Genomic DNA, 23,214 nt, shown 5'->3' on the forward strand with positions numbered 1-23,214 from the left:
AATATTACTAAATTTTTGGAGGTCTAACAACGAACATATTAATCATATATCTGTAATTATAATATTTATATTTTTATCAAATGGACTTAAAATTTATAAGTATATTTGATAAAAATTCATATTAAAATTTATATTTATATTTAATAAAAGAAAATTATACAAATATTTACACTTAAATCTTTAAAAACAATTATGTAAATCATAGGACGTAAATCTTAAAAACAATTATGTAAATCATATTTATCAAATGAACTTAAAATTTAGATGTATATTTGATAATATAAAAAATTGTATCAAATGGACTTAAAATTTATATGTATATTTGATGAAAATTCATATAAAATTTTTTATCTATATTTATTAAAAAAAATCATACAAATATTTACACGTAAATCTTAAAAACAATTATGTAAATCACAGGGTAAATCATAGGACCTAAATATTAAAAACATTTATGTAAATCACAGGACGTAAGTCTTAAAAACAATTATGAAAATCATATTTATCAAATGGATTTAAAATTTATATGTATATTTGATAATATAAAAATTTTTATCAAATGGACTTAAAATTTATATGTATATTTGATAAAAATTCATATTAACATTTTAATTTATATTTATTAAAAAAATATACAAATATTTACACGTGAATCTTAAAAACAAATATGCAAAATTTATATTTGTAAAATCAAATTGAAAACTGTGCTTATTTTACTACGTTTCTTAAACATAAAGAAATGCAGTGCTAAGGTGGTCTTGAATATATTTCTTTATAAATACTAGCTGACTATATTAAAGAAACTATAATAACCAGTCTTTTGAATTCGTCCTGAGAAGGTCATAGGTCACTTTCAAAAATGTATGGACGTGGACCTCCTATCTCTTTCTTTTCACTCCATTGTCCGTTGTATGCATGACGCACGTCTGGCCTGTTTGGCTACGACAGCAATGCATGGGGAAAATCTTATCACGGGGAGTTTTTCTGGAAATCGCAGAAACTCTTCTACATTGGTGGGTCTATTTGAAAACCAGATTCCTGGGATCTTTTGCAATACTCCGGGGGAGATTTTTAGTGTGGGGTGTCGTGTTCAAAAATAGCCGGCAATAATTGTGTACGTGCATGTTGTTGAACGTGTGAGAGGAAATTATTGTTTTCTTATGAACGGATAGTATACTTAATAACGGTAAGATTTTACTATTTTTTTTCTTCTAATTCCATTATTATATTATCCCGTAAAAAATCGTTTCTATGCGAATTAAAAATGTCCGAAAATTATACATATCTTGATAAAATATTATTTCTACCATTTCATTTTTGTGTTCATTCCATTGGAATTAGTTAAAATCTGCGAGATAAATTATTTATGTCTTATTCATGTTAAAGTATTTCAGACTAACATCATAAAAAAAATTTTTTTTTTTTTGCCTCATAAAAGGTTCTTTTCAACCGGATTAAAAACTATCAGATTAAAATATATACACAAATCTGGATAAAATGCTGCTTTTGTCATTTCATTTTTGTGTTCACTCAACTACAATGCATTAAATCTGAAGGTCAAAGTATTTGCTTTATTTATTCCAATGTAGTTCAAACTATTATAATTAAAACAATATTGTTTTGCAAAATATTGCTTTCACCACTTCATTTTGTATTCACTCAACTACAATGTGTTAAATTTGAAGGCCAAATTATTTGCTTTATTTATTCTAATGTAGTCCAAACTATTATGATTAAAACAATATTGTTTTGCAAAATATTGCTTTCACCATTTCATTTTTGTATTCACTCAACTACAATGTATTAAATCTGAAGGTTAAATTATTTACTTTATTTATTCTAGTGTAGTCCAAACGATTATGATAAAAAAATATTGTTTTACAAAATATTGTTCTCACCCTTTCAATTTTGCGATTATTCGATTGAAATTAGTTACATCTGAGAGTCAAAATATTTGCATTATTTATGCTAAAGTATTTTGGCTATCATGATCAAAAAAAAATTTTTTTTAACCCATAAAAAAATTGTTTTCATACAGATTAGAAACTATCAGATTAAAATATATTCACCTATCTAGACAAAATATTGCTTTTGCCATTTTATTTTTGTGTTCATTAGTTCATTCAATTACATTGAATTAAGTCTGAAGGTCAAATTATTTATATTATTTATTTTAATGTATTTCAAACTATAATTAACTAACTATGATAAAAAGTTTTTTTTGACAAACATTGTTTTTGTTATTTCATTTTTGTATTCAATAGGTATTAATTAAATCTGAGTATCCAAGTATTTCAATATTTTATCTATTATATTTCAATCAATCATAATTTAAAATAAGTTCCCATGAAAAAGTAATTCTATACGGATTAAAATTATCAAAAAAATACGCTTATAAATCTGTACAAAGTATTGTTTTTGTCATTTGATTTTTGTGTTTATTCAATAAAAATTAATAAAATAAAAGGAATAAAATACTTTGCATTGTTTATTCTCTTAATATATTTCACAATACCATGCTTTATTCTTTTTTTTACTATAAAAATTAATTATATGTATATAAATTATTTGTATACGAATACGAACTATCAGAAAGAAATATGAATTAATCAGGACGAAATAGTGTCTGGGGGATTTAATTTCCGTCTTTTATTTAATTTAGATCGAATTGTTTGTAACATTAGTTCTCTTATAACAACATTAATTTAAATATTAAAATGACATGTTCTGATTTCTCGCTAAATAGAAGGTTTTTCACATATTATTGTTACTTTTTTACTCAAACAAATGAAATTTCAGTTTTGTAAATATTTATGACTTCATTACATTTTTTTTTTATTTAGTTAATTAACCTTTTTTTAACTGCTTGTATAATTCAATTAATATAATTCCTTCCCTCCTGCAAACTAAATGTTTGTACATACATTTATAAAATCATGTAGTTACTTTTCTTTGTTAATTTTAGCATTTGTGTGCAGCAAAGAATAATACAAGGTATTATTACTTTCTATTTTTGTTTCCTTATCTCTAGCAACAAAAATTTTTGCCATTTTTTTGTTAGTTGTAGTAGTTAGTTGTTAATACAATGAATAATAGTAAAAAATTTAAAGATAAATATTAAAAATAATTTTTAAATATTAAATTATGCTTTTTTTCAAACATTGTAAATCTAAAAAGAATTTGTTTTCTTTTAATTTAATGCTTTTGCGCAGTTGATTTGTAATTAGGATTATTACCGTTACCGTTATTACCGTTAGGATTATTACCGTTATGTAAAGTGACGATGCTATATTGATAATACAGAAAACGAAGAATTTATAAAGCCAATAATCGTAAAAAAAGAGTGAGATTTGACTCTTAATTTTGTTTCGAACAATTGGTTATCAGAATACATAACTATTTTTTATAAAATAAACAGAATTCTAAATTGTTTTGAAAGCATTTTATTTGTAGGTTACGCTGAAAAAGGTGACCAAAAAAATTAACCTTAATTCTAGTATATTTTTGAAATAACTAATTGAATGAAAGTGACTAATACTATAATATGTGCTCCTAAATTTAGTTTTAATTTTAATTTTACCTCTTTATTGAGAACATGTTACAAAATTTCAGTTATTATAGGATATCAAATCTGATTGATCTGATTAGTTCTGACAATAAATAAAAATGTGAAACCATTAGTTGTTGCTTTTTTAAAAAAAAAACTAACAGATGGCAGCACTAGCTATTTTTTTCCTTCTTTCATCAGTTAAATTTTTTAAATTTTTTTTTTATTATAATTAATATATAAATGTACATTAATCCAAGTGGCGCTTTATTAAATTAATAATTTATGAAGTTTCTTTTAAATATTTAAAAGCAATATTTTGATTACCATAGGAGTTAACAACCCATTGTTTGATTAAATATTTTTATTTTGTTTTCCTATATTAATTTCAAAATGAACAAGTTTAAAGGAGTAAGGAAAGAGTGAAGTAGAGTAACAATTTTCTTTTCGAATAAATTTAAAAATAATTTGTCTGAGAGAATGATGCATAGATATTTTAGACTTTAAAGGTTAATTAAAAAAAATTTTATTAATATTTGTTTTACGTGTTCTACCTATATATATATATATATATATATATATATATATATATATATATATATATATAATATATATATATATATATATATATATATATATATATATATATATATATATATATATATATATATATATATATATATATATATATATATATATATATATATATATATATATATATATATATATATAATATAACTGTTAAAAAAATAGCAAAAAACTGTTTTTTCAGCCATGTGAAAAATTTTTTTAAATTAAAATTTTGTTATTGGATGTTATTGGATGAATCACAAATTGTGAACAACATAACTTTCAACTTCATGATGCTGTCAAAAAAATTTTCTCCAATTTTTATAAAATAATTAATTCATAAATTTCCTTTTTGTGAAAAAATTTTGACCAGAGCTCGATCTTAATAGTTTAAGAGGTGACCCAATATATGCTAATTAATTAGTGCAAATAGCATTTTACGTTACAAAATCAGACACAAAAGCGTACTTTCACTAATTAAACATACCTTTTTTGGAAGGATTTAGATTAGAGACCCTCAAAGTTTAGTCAGGGGAGCAGTCCAAAGTTAGAAGTTACTTCTTCTGTATTTCAAAGTTAGTTATTTCTTCTGTATCTCGCCATATTTCGAGAATTTTTTACGCGAAACAAAAATTTTGTGCACGCAATTTTAAACTTCTTTTATCCAAAAATACTTTCTTGCAAAATATACTTTTTAATAAATATTTTTTTTCTTCTTTTTTACTATATCATTTTATAATAGTTAAAAATATTTTGAATTCTAAGTAAGGTATACGAAATTTATACGAAATCTGTGGAAAATTTCTTGAGAAATGGAATTTTAAAGAAGTTGTTTAGAATTTGATTTCTCATGATTTTTTCAACCGGATTCGCACAGATTCTGTAATTTTACTTATAAAATTACATTCTTTAAAAAAATGTCAACATTTTTATGCCTTACAGTTCAAAATTTTTTCGAATATTATTAAATTAAAAATAATAATAAATGATGCCTAAAAATTTTATTTTTGCATGGATTTATCTTTCGATAAAAGGATTTTATAATTATGCTCAAAAGTTTTCCGATTCGCTTAAAAATTCCGAGAGACATGGTGAAATACGCAAAAAGTACTTTGGACCGCACTCTGGACCAAACCATTGAGATCATATTTCCCAGATTGCGGCTTTTTCCTATATCTTGATAGTTAGAAATCCAATCCATAGAAAAAAAGATATGTTCATTCAGAGAAAATCTGATTTTGTTTCTGATTTCGTACATTAAAATATTTATACTAATTAATTTGCATCTTAGAGGTCACGCACTTGAACCATTAAGATTGTGTCTTAGAACATGACAATCCAATTAATTGATCAAAAGTTATTCAGGACGATTCTTTTCTTTGTTTCTTGCTTTTTTTTTCTTTCATTTTATAGCACAATACATTTTCTAAATAACGCTGATTATCTTTTTTTTTTCTGAAATATCTTATGAAAGAAAAAAAATATTCTGAAAGAGATTCAAGGATGTGATTCACCTATTTAATAAGGGAGGGTCCGATGGTTAATGTTTAAATAGGTACCATTCGACATTTGTTTCGCTTTTTTATTGGTTTTTCGAAATTGTTTCCCATATGCTCTTGACACCCAGCGTCTATTATATTGGACAGCATTTGGTATAATTTTGTCATTTAAAAAATATTATTTTATGATTTTTTTCTCTATTAGTATGGTGCCTTATCAACCTAATTATCTATTTAAAAATATTATTTTATGATTTTTTATTCTATTTGTTGCTTTTACAAAATGATTATCTATCTAAAGGTATTATTTTGGTTTTCGATTTGAATGCCTTTAGAAAGTGGTTATCTATTTAAAAAATATTATTTTAGGATTTTTTTTTTCTATTTACATGGCTTTACAAAGCGATTATCTGTTTAAAAAAATATTATTTTACGATTTTTTTCTATTTGTATGACTTTACAAAATGATTATCTTTCTAAAAAAGACTATTTTATGACTTTTTTCTATTTGTGTGCTTTTTTACTAAATGATCATCATTTAAAAATATTTTATGATTTTTTTTTCTATTTGCATACCTTCACAAAATGATTATCTATTTAAAAAATGTTATTTTATGCTTTCTTTTTATTTGTATGCCTTTACAAAGTGATTATCTATTATAAAATTTTATAACATTTACCCCCGTTGGTAGGAATTTTAAATTGCAATAAAGAATTATAAGAAAGGTAAAAATTTCATTTTAAGTGAACTTTTGGATATTTATATGTTACAACATAATTATCTTTTTATTTAAAACTAGTGGACAATGTTTCACCACCAAAGTGGGGAAAAATACATAAAAGCATTCTGCAATCTGTAAAATAAGTAAACAAATATATAAATAAAATTATAAAAAAAAATCTGAAAATTAAAATTCATATTTTTTTATGCAAAAAATGAAAACAATTAGAAAATAAAAATTCCTTAAAAAAAATTTTGAATTTTTTTTTTTTTTTTTTTTTTTTTTTTTTTTTTTTTTTTTTTTTGAAGCTATGAGTTTTTGCCTTATTCTAAGCAAAAATTGCTTTTTCTACCAATGTGTGCAAGGACGTAACTGAGGGGACTTGAACCCCGCCCCCTGAACTACACTTTATCTCTCTATGGTCAGGAATGTTCTAAAAATAATATCCCCCCCTCCCAAGTATTGTCACCCACCTACGAGCCTGGGCATGTAAAGCTAGGCAATTTAAAGAAGAAGTAGGAAACCAAAACAAGAAAAAACGAAATTCTAAAGATATGCATGTTAGCAAAAACAGCACTTACTTCATCAAGGGACACACTGGAGCCCCCAAAACTGACTGTGCTCCGAGTTCCCATAACTCATTAACTGAATAAGAAAATGCAATTAAAAATTCAAATATTGAAATGAAGATAAAAATTCAATAACCTACAAAAAAAAAATACGAAAGTACTCTGAGAAAATACTTATAAAGACACGTCTACTAAAAAGAAATATTAATAAAGATAAAGTTACAGTTAGAATAACCAAGTGAAAATAAAATAAAATATTAATTGCCAGATCTTTAAAAATTTAGTGCTAATCCCTTTCAAAAAACTTTTAAAAAAAGAGCAAAAACTTTCAATGATTAAAGAATCCAATGAAGTGCTGTCATCTATATTATTCAGGAACACTTCACCGCATAACTAGTGTTTAGGAGAATATTCACTAGTAGTACTTTTAAAAATGTTATAAAATACACAAAATTTGATCACTCATTATTTTAATTGCAGATGAAATTCAAGATAATACTGCTGGTCCTGATGTGTGCTGGTAAGTACTCCTATTTATTCATTAATTTTTTTAAACTTTTTATTTTTAGAAGCTTTTGTTTTTTCCGATTAAACTTAATTATCAAAGAGGTCGAGATGGAAATAGGGTTTAAAATATATTTTTAAACCCTTTTATTTTTAATTTTCACAAAATTGAACTGAGGTTGAATATTCTTTCAGTTCGGCATTATCTTTCAAAACATTAAAGTTGAACATGAGTTGCACAATTCTAATTTGAGGAATCCAATGCGCGGAATCTTAGAAAATACAATTTCCATGGGGATTTTTTTTTCTGAAAAAGTTATACAATGATAATGTTGCTATAATCATTGTCAAAAAGGCAGATTAGTATTAAATATTTAACTGTTCTTTTAGGTCCAGATAGTCTGGTTGGCAGGGTGCTAGACTTAACATTCGGGAGAACGGGAGTTCGAATCCTGACTGCCAAATGGTGACTGGTGCACGTTAAATCTGTTGGGTCACAAAGACCTCCATGATCCCATAACAAATTATACCTGGGGGGGGGGTACTGAATTGGAGATTGATCGTTCTCTGGTTCAGGTCAAAATTACAATTTGTGAATCCACCCTATAAACGGGTGAGATAGAAGTCGAATTCTTGGCCATAGATAGCGCCACTGGAAAAGTCAATCGAGCACCTTGCCTTAATAGCCTATGACAGCAACAACTTTTTCTTTACTTTCGATAAATATCCTGCGTAATTAACAATGACAGAATTTTTCAACTTCGGTTTTCATCAGCCATTCGTCAATGTAAATTTAACAACAAAAAAAATAATAAATAAATAAGACAAACTCTTCAGAAACACAAAATTCATTCATGATTGCTATATTCTTATAATTTTATTGATTTACATTTTTGAGAAAAAGCACGTAGAATACCAAAAATTATTAATGCTATTTCGCTTAATCTAATTTTTCAAAATTTTTTGAAAGATTCTCTTCAACATATCAAAAAGGTTGCTTGCAAAATCACAAGCAATTTTTGCATTCACTGAACTGCAGTGTGGCATAGATTTGTCGTAGATGCTAATGCAAATGAATAAATAAATAAAAGAAACATCAGGAAACTGTAATAAACATTGACGCAGATTGTTGTTTATGTGATTGTATCTCGTCAAAAAATTAAAGAATTTCTCAGTTCAATCATGCTTTTGTGAAAGACTTTTCTTTTAAATGGGATACCTGCAAGTGACGTAGTGTGGGTATCTCGAGCCTGATTGGTTGTTAAAACATGGCTTTGTTTACGTTAGCAACTGCGCTTTCCGTTCTTTTTCGAGTTAACTTACTCCGTCAAGTGTTAATTCTCTTAAGTGACACATTCTATAATCCTTCACAAAGATTCTTTCACAATTATTAATCCATATTTTTCTCAAATATCACAAAACAGGCATGGAGCCATGTAGAACACAAACAAACTAATTATGCATTGAAGTTGCCAGGTATTATGAAAGAATTTAGTAGAAGAATTGGGGGTTTACTCCAAAATAAATGTTTCAGATAAAAAATTTTGCAAAGTTTTTATTTACACTTTATTTTCTACAATGTTTTAACAGAAACATTTTCAGAGCACATCTGAAGCTATGCAGTTATGTTACGGGAACATTATATTATTATAAAAATGTCTTTCGTGTTGCGTAAGTTATTACGACTTCCGTAGGCTAATGATGACTTTTCATCATTTAGGTACAATGGCGACTTCAGATGTCACCAAGCGATGCAAGAGGAAAGAGATAAGAGATAGATTGGAAGAAATAGCTTCATCATTTTGCCACTGGTACAAAATAAAGATGAATGCAAGGCATCAGAAAGCTTCCAATGACAACGTTTCAAAAGAAGTTGCATTGAATGAAGGTAAGAAATTAGGTTTCCACTGCAAGCATTAAATAGTTTTAATTTGCTGCTACGACACATATATCCTTGTCAAAAATTAAGTATAATTAGGATTACAAATTAATAGTTGACAGAGATATAATAAAAGCGCTGTCAAAATCTGCCGAATCAATTTTGAGGATAGAAGAGTGGGAAACAATCAAAAGTCTCAATTTAACACTAGGAAGACTGAACATTGCTGTATGCATAGAAAGACTGAATGAACCATTTGGCCCTTTCTTGTTTGCTTGTGTGTAGATCAGTTAGATGATAGATATCCAAGCTCTCAAAATATTATCATGATTAATGTTATAAAGTATATATAACAAACTTGATCGTCGATATTTTATGGCATTTTATACGATTTATATATACTTATGATTTGCATTTTACATATTTTATTTTAGCGAAAATACTTGAATAAACTGAGCACTGACTCTTCAATTATACGTATTATTTTCTTAGAAAACGCAGTTTCTTTTTCGCTGTAAATAATAATTATAGATATATTGAAATAAGCAAGTTTTTTTTTAATGAAACTGGAGTTCCTTATCTATACCAAAAGAAACCTTATACCCAAAACTATCTAAATCTAAGAGAGCGTCAAAACATTTTGATGGTTTATGTTGGTTTCAGTGCGATTCATGATAATCCAACATCATTTAATAGTCACCATCATTCAGGATTTTCCCATATTCGTTCATGTTTTTTTGATATTCCAACAAAGTTCCATCATTCCACGATGGAAAATTCTATACCCAAAACTATCTAAATCTAGGAGAGCATCAAAACATTTTGATGGTTTATGTTGGTTTCAGTGCGATTCATGATAATCCAACATCATTTAATGGTCACCATCATTCAGGATTTTCCCATATTCGTTCATGTTTTTTTGATATTTCAACAAAGTTCCATCATTCCACGATGGAAAATTCTATACCCAAAACTATCTAAATCTAGGAGAGCATCAAAACATTTTGATGGTTTATGTTGGTTTCAGTGCGATTCATGATAATCCAACATCATTTAATGGTCACCATCATTCAGGATTTTCCCATATTCGTTCATGTTTTTTTGATATTTCAACAAAGTTCCATCATTCCACGATGGAAAATTCTATACCCAAAACTATCTAAATCTAGGAGAGCATCAAAACATTTTGATGGTTTATGTTGGTTTCAGTGCGATTCATGATAATCCAACATCATTTAATGGTCACCATCATTCAGGATTTTCCCATATTCGTTCATGTTTTTTTGATATTCCAACAAAGTTCCATCATTCCACGATGGAAAATTCTATACCCAAAACTATCTTAATCTAGGAGAGCATCAAAACATTTTGATGGTTTATGTTGGTTTCAGTGCGATTCACGATGGTCCAACATCATTTAATGGTCACCATCATTCAGGATTTTCCCATATTCGTTCATGTTTTTTTGATATTCCAACAAAGTTCCATCATTCCACGATGGAAAATTCTACTTTATCGCTATGATGGGTAACCATCAAGAGAAGTTTGATTCTTACGGACCAGCAACGCGTGATGATCCCTGATGGTTCCAACTATTCATTTCCATGACGGTTTAAGAGGACGCCATATCAAGGGAGAAACTTTTCATCGCAAATTCGCTTTCACTTCCATTACTAATTTAATATTTAAAAGAAAGAAAAAGGGAGTTCTGGCAAACCTAGAGTAAACCATGAAGCTTCAATTGCTGGGGAAAGAATTTTAAAATATCAAAATGGAATTAAATTATTGGAAGAGAACTTCTCCATGACGTAATCCTAAGTTCTCTTCTCATAAGTATTTCCATTTTGATGATTTAAAAACTTGCTTCCATTATTCGAAACTTCATGGTTTCCTCTAAGTTTGCCTGAGCTCACTTTTTCTATAGTTTAATTTTAAATTATTTAGGAAAATTAAAAAGAATTTGAGACGAAAAGTTCCTCCTGGGGTATGACGTTCTTTTAATGGGAATTCTCATCAGGAATTTGTTCTCAGGAATATACAATCAAAACAATATGGGTTTTTTATGTTGACCCATCATAAACCAGTCCGAATTCCTAGATTGGGATGATGGTAGTTCATAATCGTTCCAACATTTTATTTCTAAGAAACTATGATGGAAATTTCTGATGATTCCACTTGAGCAAACCATCAAAACATGTTGATATTCTTATGTTGGATCATCATATACCAGTCCGAATTCCTAGATTGGGATGATGGTAGTTCATAATCGTTCCAACATTTTATTTCTAAGAAACTATGATGGAAATTTCTGATGCTTCAACATGAACAAACCATCAAAACATGTTGATATTCTTATGTTGGATCATCATATACCAGTCCGAATTCCTAGATTGGGATGATGGTAGTTCATAATCGTTCCAACATTTTATTTCTAAGAAACTATGATGGAAATTTCTGATGATTCCACTTGAGCAAACCATCAAAACATGTTGATATTCTTATGTTGGATCATCATATACCAGTCCGAATTCCTAGATTGGGATGATGGTAGTTCATAATCGTTCCAACATTTTATTTCTAAGAAACTATGATGGAAATTTCTGATGCTTCAACATGAACAAACCATCAAAACATGTTGATATTCTTATGTTGGATCATCATATACCAGTCCGAATTCCTAGATTGGGATGATGGTAGTTCATAATCGTTCCAACATTTTATTTCTAAGAAGCTATGATGGAAATTTCTGATGATTCAACATGAACAAACCATCAAAACATGTTGATATTCTTATGTTGGATCATCATAAACCAGTCCGAATTCCTAGATTGGGATGATGGTAGTTCATAATCGTTCCAACATTTTATTTCTAAGAAACTAAGATGGAAATTTCTGATGATTCAACATGAACAAACCATCAAAACATGTTGATATTCTTATGTTGGATCATCATATACCAGTCCGAATTCCTAGATTGAGATGATGGTAGTTCATAATCGTTCCAACATTTTATTTCTAAGAAGCTATGATGGAAATTTCTGATGATTCAACATGAACAAACCATCAAAACATGTTGATATTCTTATGTTGGATCATCATAAACCAGTCCGAATTCCTAGATTCTGATGATGGTAGTTCATAATCGTTCCAACATTTTATTTCTAAGAAACTAAGATGGAAATTTCTGATGATTCAACATGAACAAACCATCAAAACATGTTGATATTCTTATGCTGGATCATCATATACCAGTCCGAATTCCTAGATTGGGATGATGGTAGTTCATAATCGTTCCAACATTTTATTTCTAAGAAGCTATGATGGAAATTTCTGATGATTCAACATGAACAAACCATCAAAACATGTTGATATTCTTATGTTGGATCATCATAAACCAGTCCGAATTCCTAGATTGGGATGATGGTAGTTCATAATCGTTCCAACATTTTATTTCTAAGAAACTAAGATGGAAATTTCTGATGATTCAACATGAACAAACCATCAAAACATGTTGATATTCTTATGTTGGATCATCATATACCAGTCCGAATTCCTAGATTGGGATGATGGTAGTTCATAATCGTTCCAACATTTTATTTCTAAGAAACTATGATGGAAATTTCTGATGCTTCAACATGAACAAACCATCAAAACATGTTGATATTCTTATGTTGGATCATCATATACCAGTCCGAATTCCTAGATTGGGATGATGGTAGTTCATAATCGTTCCAACATTTTATTTCTAAGAAGCTATGATGGAAATTTCTGATGATTCAACATGAACAAACCATCAAAACATGTTGATATTCTTATGTTGGATCATCATAAATCAGTCCGAATTCCTACTTCGCTGTGATGGTTACTTATGTTGGTTACGATCAAAAAATATTATGGTTCATAATGGAATTATTGATGGTTTCCATCAGGATTATGTTGGTCCACCAATGAAAAACCATCAAAAATTTCGACTCGGGTGACCTAACAGTAATAAATGTAGCAAATTCACAGAAGTCATAAAAATAACATATTATTTGTAAAAAAGGTGTTCATGTGACGACAGAGAACAGACAGCGATGCATTTAAATAGTTATTTTTCCTATATGATTTCGACTGCATTGTAAACCAAAATAACTTGTTTTGTATAACTTACAGAGAAATTAAAAAGAGATTACGAACACTATTGGAGAGGAATCGAAGAAGTAGATCCTGTTATTCTGTCCCAATTGAATGAAACACTATCTCGATGGATACAGAAATATGAGAAAACTCACGTTCAACATCCTAGGTATATGTCTAAGAAAACTGACTTTACTTCAACTGCAGGTAAGATAACAGATTTTATATCCGAAAATCGATTTAAAAAAATAAAACTGAGTAAATTATCTTATATTATGATTATATCATAATCAGATTTTTCATGATATTCATCTTTTATCCTGATTATATCATATCGGCTTCATATTTATTTGTTTCCCATTTTTCATTGACAACTTTTCATTTTTCTGTTTCACACTCGGTTATCACGGTTTTTCTAGTTTTGTTATTTCAGTGGCAACTTTACGTTTTATGTTTCAAATCTCCCTGCTTATTCTAGCCTGGTGAGTCTTGAGAATGGGCGCCTATTTTTGGGAGCTCGAAATATATCAACTTTTACCACCTTTCTAATTTTCTTCTTTTTAAAAAGAAGTTTTCTGATATCTGGCATATAGTTTTGCTTTATTTTCTTGGGATTTTTCGTTTATTAATGAATCTTGCATATTTTCGCGAGGAAGTCCATAATCAGTAAAAGAAGAAAAAATATGCTACAAAATATTTGAGCTCTCTTTTGAAAATAATGCTGCTCTCGATTTCTGAATGACCTGAAATCTAAAAATGATTACATTATCAGCAAATTATTCATTGTCTTTATTGCTATGTTTATCAATTAGTAAATATTGTTGTGATAACTTTTTTATTAAATTAAAAAGTACCAACCGTGACGATTTTATTTAAAATTTACAAACTAAAATTGGTATTCCTTTATCACATCATACATAACAATTTAATGATATTACACTGGTGTGCAAAAATTAAACTCGAAATGGAAAAACTATCATAACAACAAATCAGGCAGTTACAAAGGAGGGAAAGGTTTTTTAGATGACTAATCACAGTAAGCTAAAATAGAAAATTTGCATATATACACCATGACGTGATGGGAGCGGGGTGCGTCGTAAGGACATAAAATGAGCTGACTGTAGAAGATCAGTATTTATGTGAATAGTATTGCGCGGTATACAACAGTTTAAACGCAGTGAATTTGTAGTCACTGTGTGATATGGCTAACAGGCGACACAGAAGACGACATCTGGATGAGTTTACGTTTGAACTCGCTTGATTTCAAGCAGACTTACTGGCATTTACAGCTGTAACAACAACAAAAACCATGCGTTTCCTTAATTTTTAACCGTCTTTATTTTAGTGGATTTGAAGAGTACTGACTTGGATCATGGAGCTCGTAAAAGGAGATTGGCCAAATATCCTAAAGTAAATAGAGTTTATGGTCAAATGTCCCCGTTCTTCAGAGGCAGCCACGGAAAACGATTCAGCAGTGTTAAATCAGGTAAGAGTAATTTTTTTCTGGGTTTTTAGTTGGTTTATTTTTTATATAATTTCCAAAAATGATTTATTTATATTGAAAAAAAAAAAAACCTTCAATATTTTTGTTAAAAATGAGCTTGAGGATTTTTTCACACCAGATTTGTCCACAAACCAATACATTAATTTATACTAAAAAATTTATTATTCATTCATTTACATTGAGAAAGAATCAGATTAATATTACGAAAAAGGTTAAAACACAGTATTTTTCTTTTCTTTTTTTAAATTAACGTCTGAAGTTCGTTTTCCTATAAGCTAGCAGGTTATTAATAAAAGTATATCCTACTTTTATTATTATTTTTTTTATTAAACATAATTTTCATCTAAAATAGGATTTTAACTGTCTAAAAATATTTTTTTTTCTTCGACTAAATCACTTTTTTTTCCACGTTTAAAACACAATTGCTTTATTTAGTGCATATGTTAATATTCAGTGTGTTATGTAATCACTACCAATAATATATAGATAATATATATAATATATATATAATACAATATAATAATAGAAACATATATATATAATATATAATAATATATATATAATATACTAATATATATATACCATATTATTGGCTACTAATATATATTTATGCCAATGATCTGTATTCATAACAAGAACAATCACGATTTGGAGGCAATTCACAATATGGGACAGTTAACACAATAAGGGACAATTCACAACAAAGCATTCACATTAAGGAACAGGGCTATCAATATAGGACAATTAATAAAAAATGTATTCGCTATAAGGGACACGAATCACTATTAAAATGTCTAGAATAATACTAAAGTTCCTCTGAATTTCGTAGAATCTCTAGAATAGAAGGGCGAAACGTAAAATATCAAAACCACTTAGACTGGTGGATAACATTTTGAGGTATTTCTAACAATCTCCTCTTAACTCCGATTTCTTCCGGCAATCAAACAGTTTTTGATGGTTTTAGTTCACTCTTCCTTTATAGTTATTCGTTAGATTTCAATGGCGATTTTGTACTTCTCCGTTTGAAAATTAGCTGTTAACCCCTGATGTGGATATTGTTTTACAAGGATTCTAAAGTAATATAGTAAGGGTGATCATTACTGAACACCTTGTAGAAACACACATAAAACATTTATGAGTTTTCAAAGTGATGGCATTTGGCCTTAATCAATAAATGTAAACCCGTCATAAATTTATCTACAAAGGGATACAACTCATTAAATGACATTACGTCTCATATATTGAGCAACGAAAATTTTTAGGGCTGCCAAAGTCTTATGAGTTTCAGCAGATATTTATGTCTAAGATAGAGTTAGATAAGAAAAGAAAAATCCTTCATAGTCACTTTTGGTGCATAAGGTGTTCATACTCAGTATTCACTCAGCCATTTATCAAATTGAATTCAAGTGATAGCGGTTTCACTTACAGAACAGCATAAATACTGTGTAAGAATGGAATTGCTGATCACAGATTTTCACCTGTGAATGTCAACAATCATATAGTCTCCCCGGTAAATGTCCGAAATATTTGTCATATCCGATTTGATATTAATTTATTCAATAATATTTAAATATTTATGCGATGTTTTAGTTTCCGATTAGGATAGATTAGGAAGAGGAAAAAAACATCTGTGTTAGGAATACCGGGCAAGTGAAGGGATAATAACAAGTATTCTTAACCCTAATGTTTTCAAAATCTAAAAGAACTTCACTTTTTTAAACTTAAAAAACTTTGCTAAACTTTTTTTGAAGTTAAGTATCATTGCCCGGTATTCCCAACACTGATGTTTTTCCTAGTCTATCCTAATCGGATATTAAATCGGACTTAATAATCGGACTATCGGATAATCGGATATTAAATCGGATTTACTAATCGTATAATCGGATATTAAATCGGACTTAACAATCGGATATTAAATCGGACTTAATAATCGCACTATCGGATAATCGGATATTAAAATATCAAATAATCATTAAATGTTTATTTTTCACCGTGTGGTAATAACAAACACAATCGCATGCTTGAACCTATAAGCTGTCATTACTTTTTATTTATAAGTTTATTTACTTATTTATTATTATTTTTTTGATAAATCTGGCATCAGCCTATTTTACCGTCACTAAGTCTGAATCTGAGAAAACAAAAAGTCTTTTTCTCTTCATAATTAATTAAGATTTGGATTTCATTAATAACTGATCAATGATTAATGTCTTTTTGCCTTGAATAACACCACGCGGAGAAAGAAAAAATTGACATGACAAAAATATCGATGAATAAATTAATATCAAATCCGTCATAAACACTTCGCGTGTTCAAATCGACTATGTGATTGTTAACAATCACCTGCGAAAGTCTATATTCTATACTGTACCTTACATTTTTTTTGGAGAGGGATGGAGAAAATCAGTAATAGTGATGCATGTAATGTGTCCAACTTTAACTGTTATTATATTTATTTTTTAGCAAAACACTTTTTCAAGAGGCAACATCAGAACAATTTTTCCAGAGTCAAAAGAGAAGCTTTGTATGATTTCTTTGAGGAAAACAACGCAGAGAAAAATGATACCTCTTTCGATAATGGATTCTGGGATGCCATATTTTATGGCGTACCAGCCACAAACACGGAAAATCCTTCTGGCCTATTCGACACTGAATCATTTTTCAGTTCTGACCATGACGCTAATCAAGAGGGAACAATTCCAGAATCACAATTAGATCTTTATGGTGCGGAAGTGCTGCCAGCTAGTGAAATTCCTTCAAGTGTAGAATCACATGAATCAAATCATCCCCAAGAACACAGGACTTTAGAAGATAAACAAACAACATCTAAGCCATCCCCAGCAACCGATAATCATAACCCAGAAATGGTAGACTATCCACATGCTACCACCGATGATTGGATGCTTTTGACAACCCCAGAAGACCATTCACCTTTGGACACGGAATCCGTAACTGATTTCATTAAGTATTTGGAACGCATTTCAGGTTTTGAAGAAGCTCAGAAACCAGAAGAATCAAATCACAAAGAAGATATTTTTGAGAAGATAGAACCTGTGCACCCAGAGGAAAATTTATCAAAACCTGTGCATGACGCTGACAGGGAGACGTCTTTCTGGTTAAAATCCATGATGGGAATTCCTGGATTGAATTTTCCTAATTATCACGATATTCCATTGACTTCCTTCACTTGTTCCAGAAAGAAGTTGCCCGGATTCTATGCTGATATGGAAAGTGCTTGCCAGGTAATAAATTTTTTTTCCGGCATGATTTTAATATTGTAAAAACGAATATCTATAGGGTGTTCTCATAAGGGACCGGGATAGCCTGGATGGTAGGGCACTGGGCCCATATCCAAGAAGTCATGGGTTCGATACCCGCCGGCCGAAAACTCCCGTGAAGTAAATGGTGACTGATGCAGGTTACTACTGTATTTTATGATTATCTCCCATTTAGCCGTATTTTTTGAAAAAAATTTTAAGAACTTTTTTTCAGTGATAAATATTTGCTAATATCAGAAATATTTATTATTCCTTAACAGATAGAGCTATTTCCAGTACTGCAGTTCATACACTGACCAAACCGTATGCAGTGAGAATGCTGCTGTGAGTCGCTTATTCAGATAGTAGTTTTTTTCTCCGATAATGTATTTCGTTATTTAACTAGAGGATCTGGCAATAACTTTATTTACATTGCATTTTTAACGACCATCAAAACATGAATATTTTCCTGTTTTCAGAATCATTTACTGTGAATGTAAAATAAACAACTAAAAATTGAGGTTTTTTTTGAAAAAAGAAGTTCAAAATTATTGCGAATGTTTTGTTAGGTGTTCTATACAATCTGGATAGCAATGAAGAGCGCAAGAGAATTTTCTCATAACTTTTCTGGACTCCCCCCTCCTCTCCTCCCAGTGACTTGCGTTGTAAAAGTTCAGCTTTGTTTTTATTTTTATCCACTTTCATACCTGGTTGAGTCTCAAGTTCTCCATGTTCCCATAACAAATCAAAACCTCTGGGGGTACTGATTCAAGAGTTTCCTTGTCTTCTGTATTCAATCAAAATTACAAGGCTACGGAGTTCAACATTAGTAGTCGTAAACCCGAAATTAGGTTGGCTGCTTAATGACGAATATAAAAAATGAAAAAAATTTAAAAACCTCCACGCAAAGAGCAGTGATGGCTCAGGAGACAGAGCGATCCCGCTCCAATGAAGTGAGCTGGGTTCGAATCCCAACAATGACTAGTCGATATAAATTCCGCATCCGGCTTGCACCGACCACATTGCTGATGTGAAATATCCTCAGTGAAAGGCGGATCATAGGTTAAGTCTCCTTGCTGTTAGGCCAACCACGGGAGTTGCTTGTGGTTTTCCTTTCCATATAAAGCAAATGAGGGCTAGTTCCATCAAAAAGTCTTCCACGAAGGCGAAATTTCTTCCGATACTTGAACCTAGAGTTCCCTTGTCTTCTGGATTGGGTTTAAAATTACAAGGCTACGGCGTTGAACATTGGTAGTCGTTACCAAAAATTGGGCCGGCTGTATAACTGCGGTTATGAAATAAAATATAACTCCACATAAAAAATTGGAGGAGAGATGAGAATTGCGTAGCACCCATGATAGGAAATTGCCTTGTACGCGAAATGGTACAAAAAAGTCTGTTTTTCAGCAAATCTTTTACAAATTCTTAAAGACACTGAGAATTGCTTAGCAATTACTCATGACAAGAGATTTCTTTGTATGCCCAAGGCAGGAAAATTTCAGTTTTTTCACAGAATACCATCTTTTTGCAAATTTTCAAGGACCCGAGAGATGTAAGGCAACAAAAGGAAATTTCCACGTACACCATAGTGTGAAAAACATGGTGTGACAAACTAATTTTATTTCTTAATCACAATTGCAAGTAAATTAACTTGTATTTTATATTTTTCACCAGTTTTAATAAATAAATTTTCGTAGAAAAATTTAATTTAATTTTTATAAATAATTATCCGCATTTAAATTTTAAATTACAAGAAATGTTAGGATAAGCTTTTTTTTTTATTTTAAAAATTCCTGTTTTAGGCATTTTATAATGGTTTCTTAGGTGAATTGAATCATATAATCGCGTATTTTGAACTTAATTACGCGATGCTATGGCTCAACTCAAACGGATACATGTTCCAAATTAACAACTCACATTAGTTGCAATCAATTACCACCTTATTATCATTCGATATACAATATAATATTAAGGTTCAACGCTAAACAAGTTTTTTGGGAGTGTATGGAACACAAAATTTCATTTCCCTACCCGGGGGTAAATATTTAATTATAATTCATACTGCACCAAGTCTTGAATGTGCTTTCTTTTAACAAAGCTATTCCACATTCATTTATGCGAAAAAATAAATTTTATTACCAGTTTTTAATTCAAAGTTTACGAAATTAGTTCAAACTGCTTAAAAATAACCGTAGAAATATAGGGACGCATTTTGTCAAACATGCAAATGTGTGTTCTTTTGTGTTTATACATTTGTAGAAGAAGTCAAACAAATGAAAGAATGAGTGCAAATTATCGCTTTTATTTTTCTGCAAAATATTATGTGTATGTGTCTAGTATTAATTCAATCCATTATGCATTAGTAAATTGTCACTAATTTCTTGCAGGTGTTTCATGTATGCTATCAGGATAGAAGAGAGAGCTTTTTGTGTCCCGTCGGAACAGTTTTTAATCAAGCTGTTTTGACGTGCGATTTTTGGCACCGAAGCAATTGCTCTTTAACCAATTATTACATTCAAACAGAAAACGAAGTCTTCCCAATAAGAAAAACTGCTTTGCAAGAAAATTCTACTTCTAAATCTGTGTCTGAAGTACCTGCTGAGCAGGTTTCGGCCTCGTCCGAATACGTAGATTCCTCCAATGCTTCTAAAAATTCAACTTCATCTTCAGCTGTTTCCAACGACAAGCCAATACCAACTACCGACTTGAAATTTTTCTCAAGATTTTTACCAATTAAAGCGAAAGTAACCATTTATCCAGCAGCTGGTGATAAAAGAGCCAAAGTGGAAGCCGTTGCTTCGATTGGCCATAGAAGCAGGGGTAAGAAGCGCAGACCCACCGCTCCTGGATTTCACCAGAAGATAAGGGTAAGCTCTAGGCAAAATGGAATCGACCCTGATGTGAACAAAATTATACGAGATGCATTTGAGATTGTCAGGCAAGTTCTGGAAGAAAGCGGATCCTTATTTCCACCAAGACGACCTTCAACACGTTCTCCAAAAGTAGCTGCATCTACAGTCGGTCCCAAAAGACCAACAGTACCTGCATCTACAGACGATTCCAACAGACCAAGACCAGCAGTACCCGCATCTACAGTTGGTTCCAACAGACCAAGACCTGCAGTACCTGCGTCTACAGTTGGTTCCAAAAAGCCTGTAATACCTAAGTCGTTGCCAACGCTAAATCCAAGGTTCATCATTCAGCCGGTTTATCCAAAGAGTGATACACGGAAGGAACTCAAGCCTTCTTCATATCTTCTAGATGATCATTTCGAAATTAGGAAAGATTAGAAGAATTAAAAAATCACACATGTTTTGTATTAAATGTAGCACTCACTTGAAAAAAATCATTAAAAACAGTTTCAATAACTTTCTCTGTTTATTTAATGCGATTCTAAACAATTATAATTCAGAATTTATAATGATGCAAGCAGAATAAATTTATAGAATTTAATTATCAAATTAAACTTTCTCTGTTATTTAAGTGTAGGAAAAAAAATTAACATTTTAAGGGTAGTTTCAGATGGTTGTTCGTATGATAAAGTTGTAAGAGAAACAAATATATTAGATTACGCTTTTTTTTTACCCGTTAAACTAAGATAGTTTTTATTTTAATTGAAAAAGGAACATATGTAATAAATGACGTTTTTTATTCGTTAAACTGAGATAGTTTTTATTATTGCTGCAAATTTTAAAGCGAAAATATATATTCAATGCGGTTTTCAATAATTTTTGTTTGTAAGTAAAAGGTTTTTTTTTCCTACTTCCGAGATAAAAGATACCAAAATTTCTTGTACTTCAACATAACATTTTATATAGTAAAATTTTTCCCCAAAGTGACATTTTTAGTCAAACTCTTTGCTACCATCGTTTTTACTTTACAGTGCTTTACAAGATTGCGAAATTTTCACAACGTAACAGCCCAGTACAGGCTATAAGAAATTCATTACGTTTTTCTTCAAAAAAAGTATTTCTCGAACATTTCCAAGACCTTGAATGTTTTCCAAAAATGCAAGTTTTTTATTTTTTAAGCCAAATTTTACTCATTGTTTTTCCTATGATTTAATTTTTTCTCTCAATTCACGTGTAATAAATTTTATTAAATTCTTCTAATCACGTTATTTGAGACCTCAAAATGTCAACTACTTCAACCCTACTTGAAATCATAGACAGAAGGTATTACTAGTAGAAACCTTTGTGTCTTGAAAATTTGCTTGATTTCAAGCAGGCTTTCTGGTCATGGCAAGTAGCATAAGTAACAACAACAAACAGAAACCCTTCTTGGGTTTTTTTCCAAATTCTCTTAATTTTTCTAATTTAAAATTTTAAGTATTGAAAAAACCATGAGTGTCAGATAAAATGAGTGTGAACCATTAAGTTTCAGATGCTGAAAATGTTTTTTCAAAAGAATTATAGCAGGGTTAGCTGTTGCTATAGGAAGGGTAAGTATTCCTCTCATAATGTTGGCAATTTTTACCGCGATATATTATTCTTCCAATAACTATCTAAATATTTTTAATATATCGTTTGGGATATTTGTAATATATCAGTTAGTTGACCCAAGAGAAAAAATTTATGAGAACTCTAGTGTCTTTGTTTTTTCCATGTCGACTGTTCCAAACTTGTGCGAGGCTAGGTCCCGAGTAGTTATTCCGGAGAATAAAGATCGCTCGGAAATGGATGTAGATAAAGAACAGAGAAGCTTTTATAAAGAACATAAAAGCGCGGAGCCGTTATAGCTTAGGGGATGGAGCGTTCGCCTTCCAATGGGGTAAACCGAGTTCGAATCACAGCGATGACTGGCAGATGCGAATTCCGCATCCGGCTTGTACCAACCACAGTGCAGACGTAAAATATCCTTAGTGGTAGACGGATCATGGGTTAGAGTCCCTTTGTCGCCTGGAAGGTTTGCGGGATTTTTCTCTCCATATAAAGCAAACGCAGGTTAGCTCCATCAAAAAGTCCACCACGAAAGCAAATTTCTCTCAATACCTGATCCAGAAGTTCCCTTGTCTTCTGGATTGGGCTTAAAATTACAAGGCAAC

General features: G+C 30.1%; 1 protein-coding gene across 2 annotated transcripts; it reads left to right on the forward strand.

Annotated features, from left to right (window-relative positions):
* Positions 1-892: 892 nt before the first annotated feature.
* LOC107449571 (uncharacterized) lies at positions 893-21,538 on the forward strand. Of its 2 annotated transcripts, XM_043051908.3 has the most exons (8): positions 969-1,186; positions 2,966-2,994; positions 7,388-7,427; positions 9,132-9,299; positions 13,446-13,616; positions 14,755-14,895; positions 17,377-18,155; positions 20,558-21,538. In XM_043051908.3, exons 3-8 carry the CDS (start codon positions 7,388-7,390, stop codon positions 21,458-21,460), a joined length of 2,202 nt encoding a protein of 733 aa, XP_042907842.2. In that variant the 5' UTR covers positions 969-1,186; positions 2,966-2,994; the 3' UTR covers positions 21,461-21,538. The 2 variants fall into 2 exon arrangements, with proteins under 2 accessions (XP_042907841.2, XP_042907842.2); XM_043051907.3 differs by lacking the exon at positions 2,966-2,994 and having other exon boundaries at positions 893-1,186.
* Positions 21,539-23,214: the final 1,676 nt, after the last annotated feature.

The sequence above is a fragment of the Parasteatoda tepidariorum genome, chromosome 2, assembly GCF_982258835.1.
Source record: "Parasteatoda tepidariorum strain Cologne lab strain chromosome 2, Ptep-v5.0, whole genome shotgun sequence".
NCBI lineage: Eukaryota > Metazoa > Arthropoda > Arachnida > Araneae > Theridiidae > Parasteatoda > Parasteatoda tepidariorum.

Excerpts from the sequence above, each read along its gene's own strand:
- LOC107449571 (XM_043051907.3), top strand. The coding sequence starts at position 7,388 with ATGAAATTCAAGATAATACTGCTGGTCCTGATGTGTGCTG. Across the intron at positions 7,428-9,131 it reads GCTGGTCCTGATGTGTGCTG|GTACAATGGCGACTTCAGAT; the intron begins GTAAGTACTCCT and ends TTCATCATTTAG. Across the intron at positions 18,156-20,557 it reads ATATGGAAAGTGCTTGCCAG|GTGTTTCATGTATGCTATCA; the intron begins GTAATAAATTTT and ends AATTTCTTGCAG.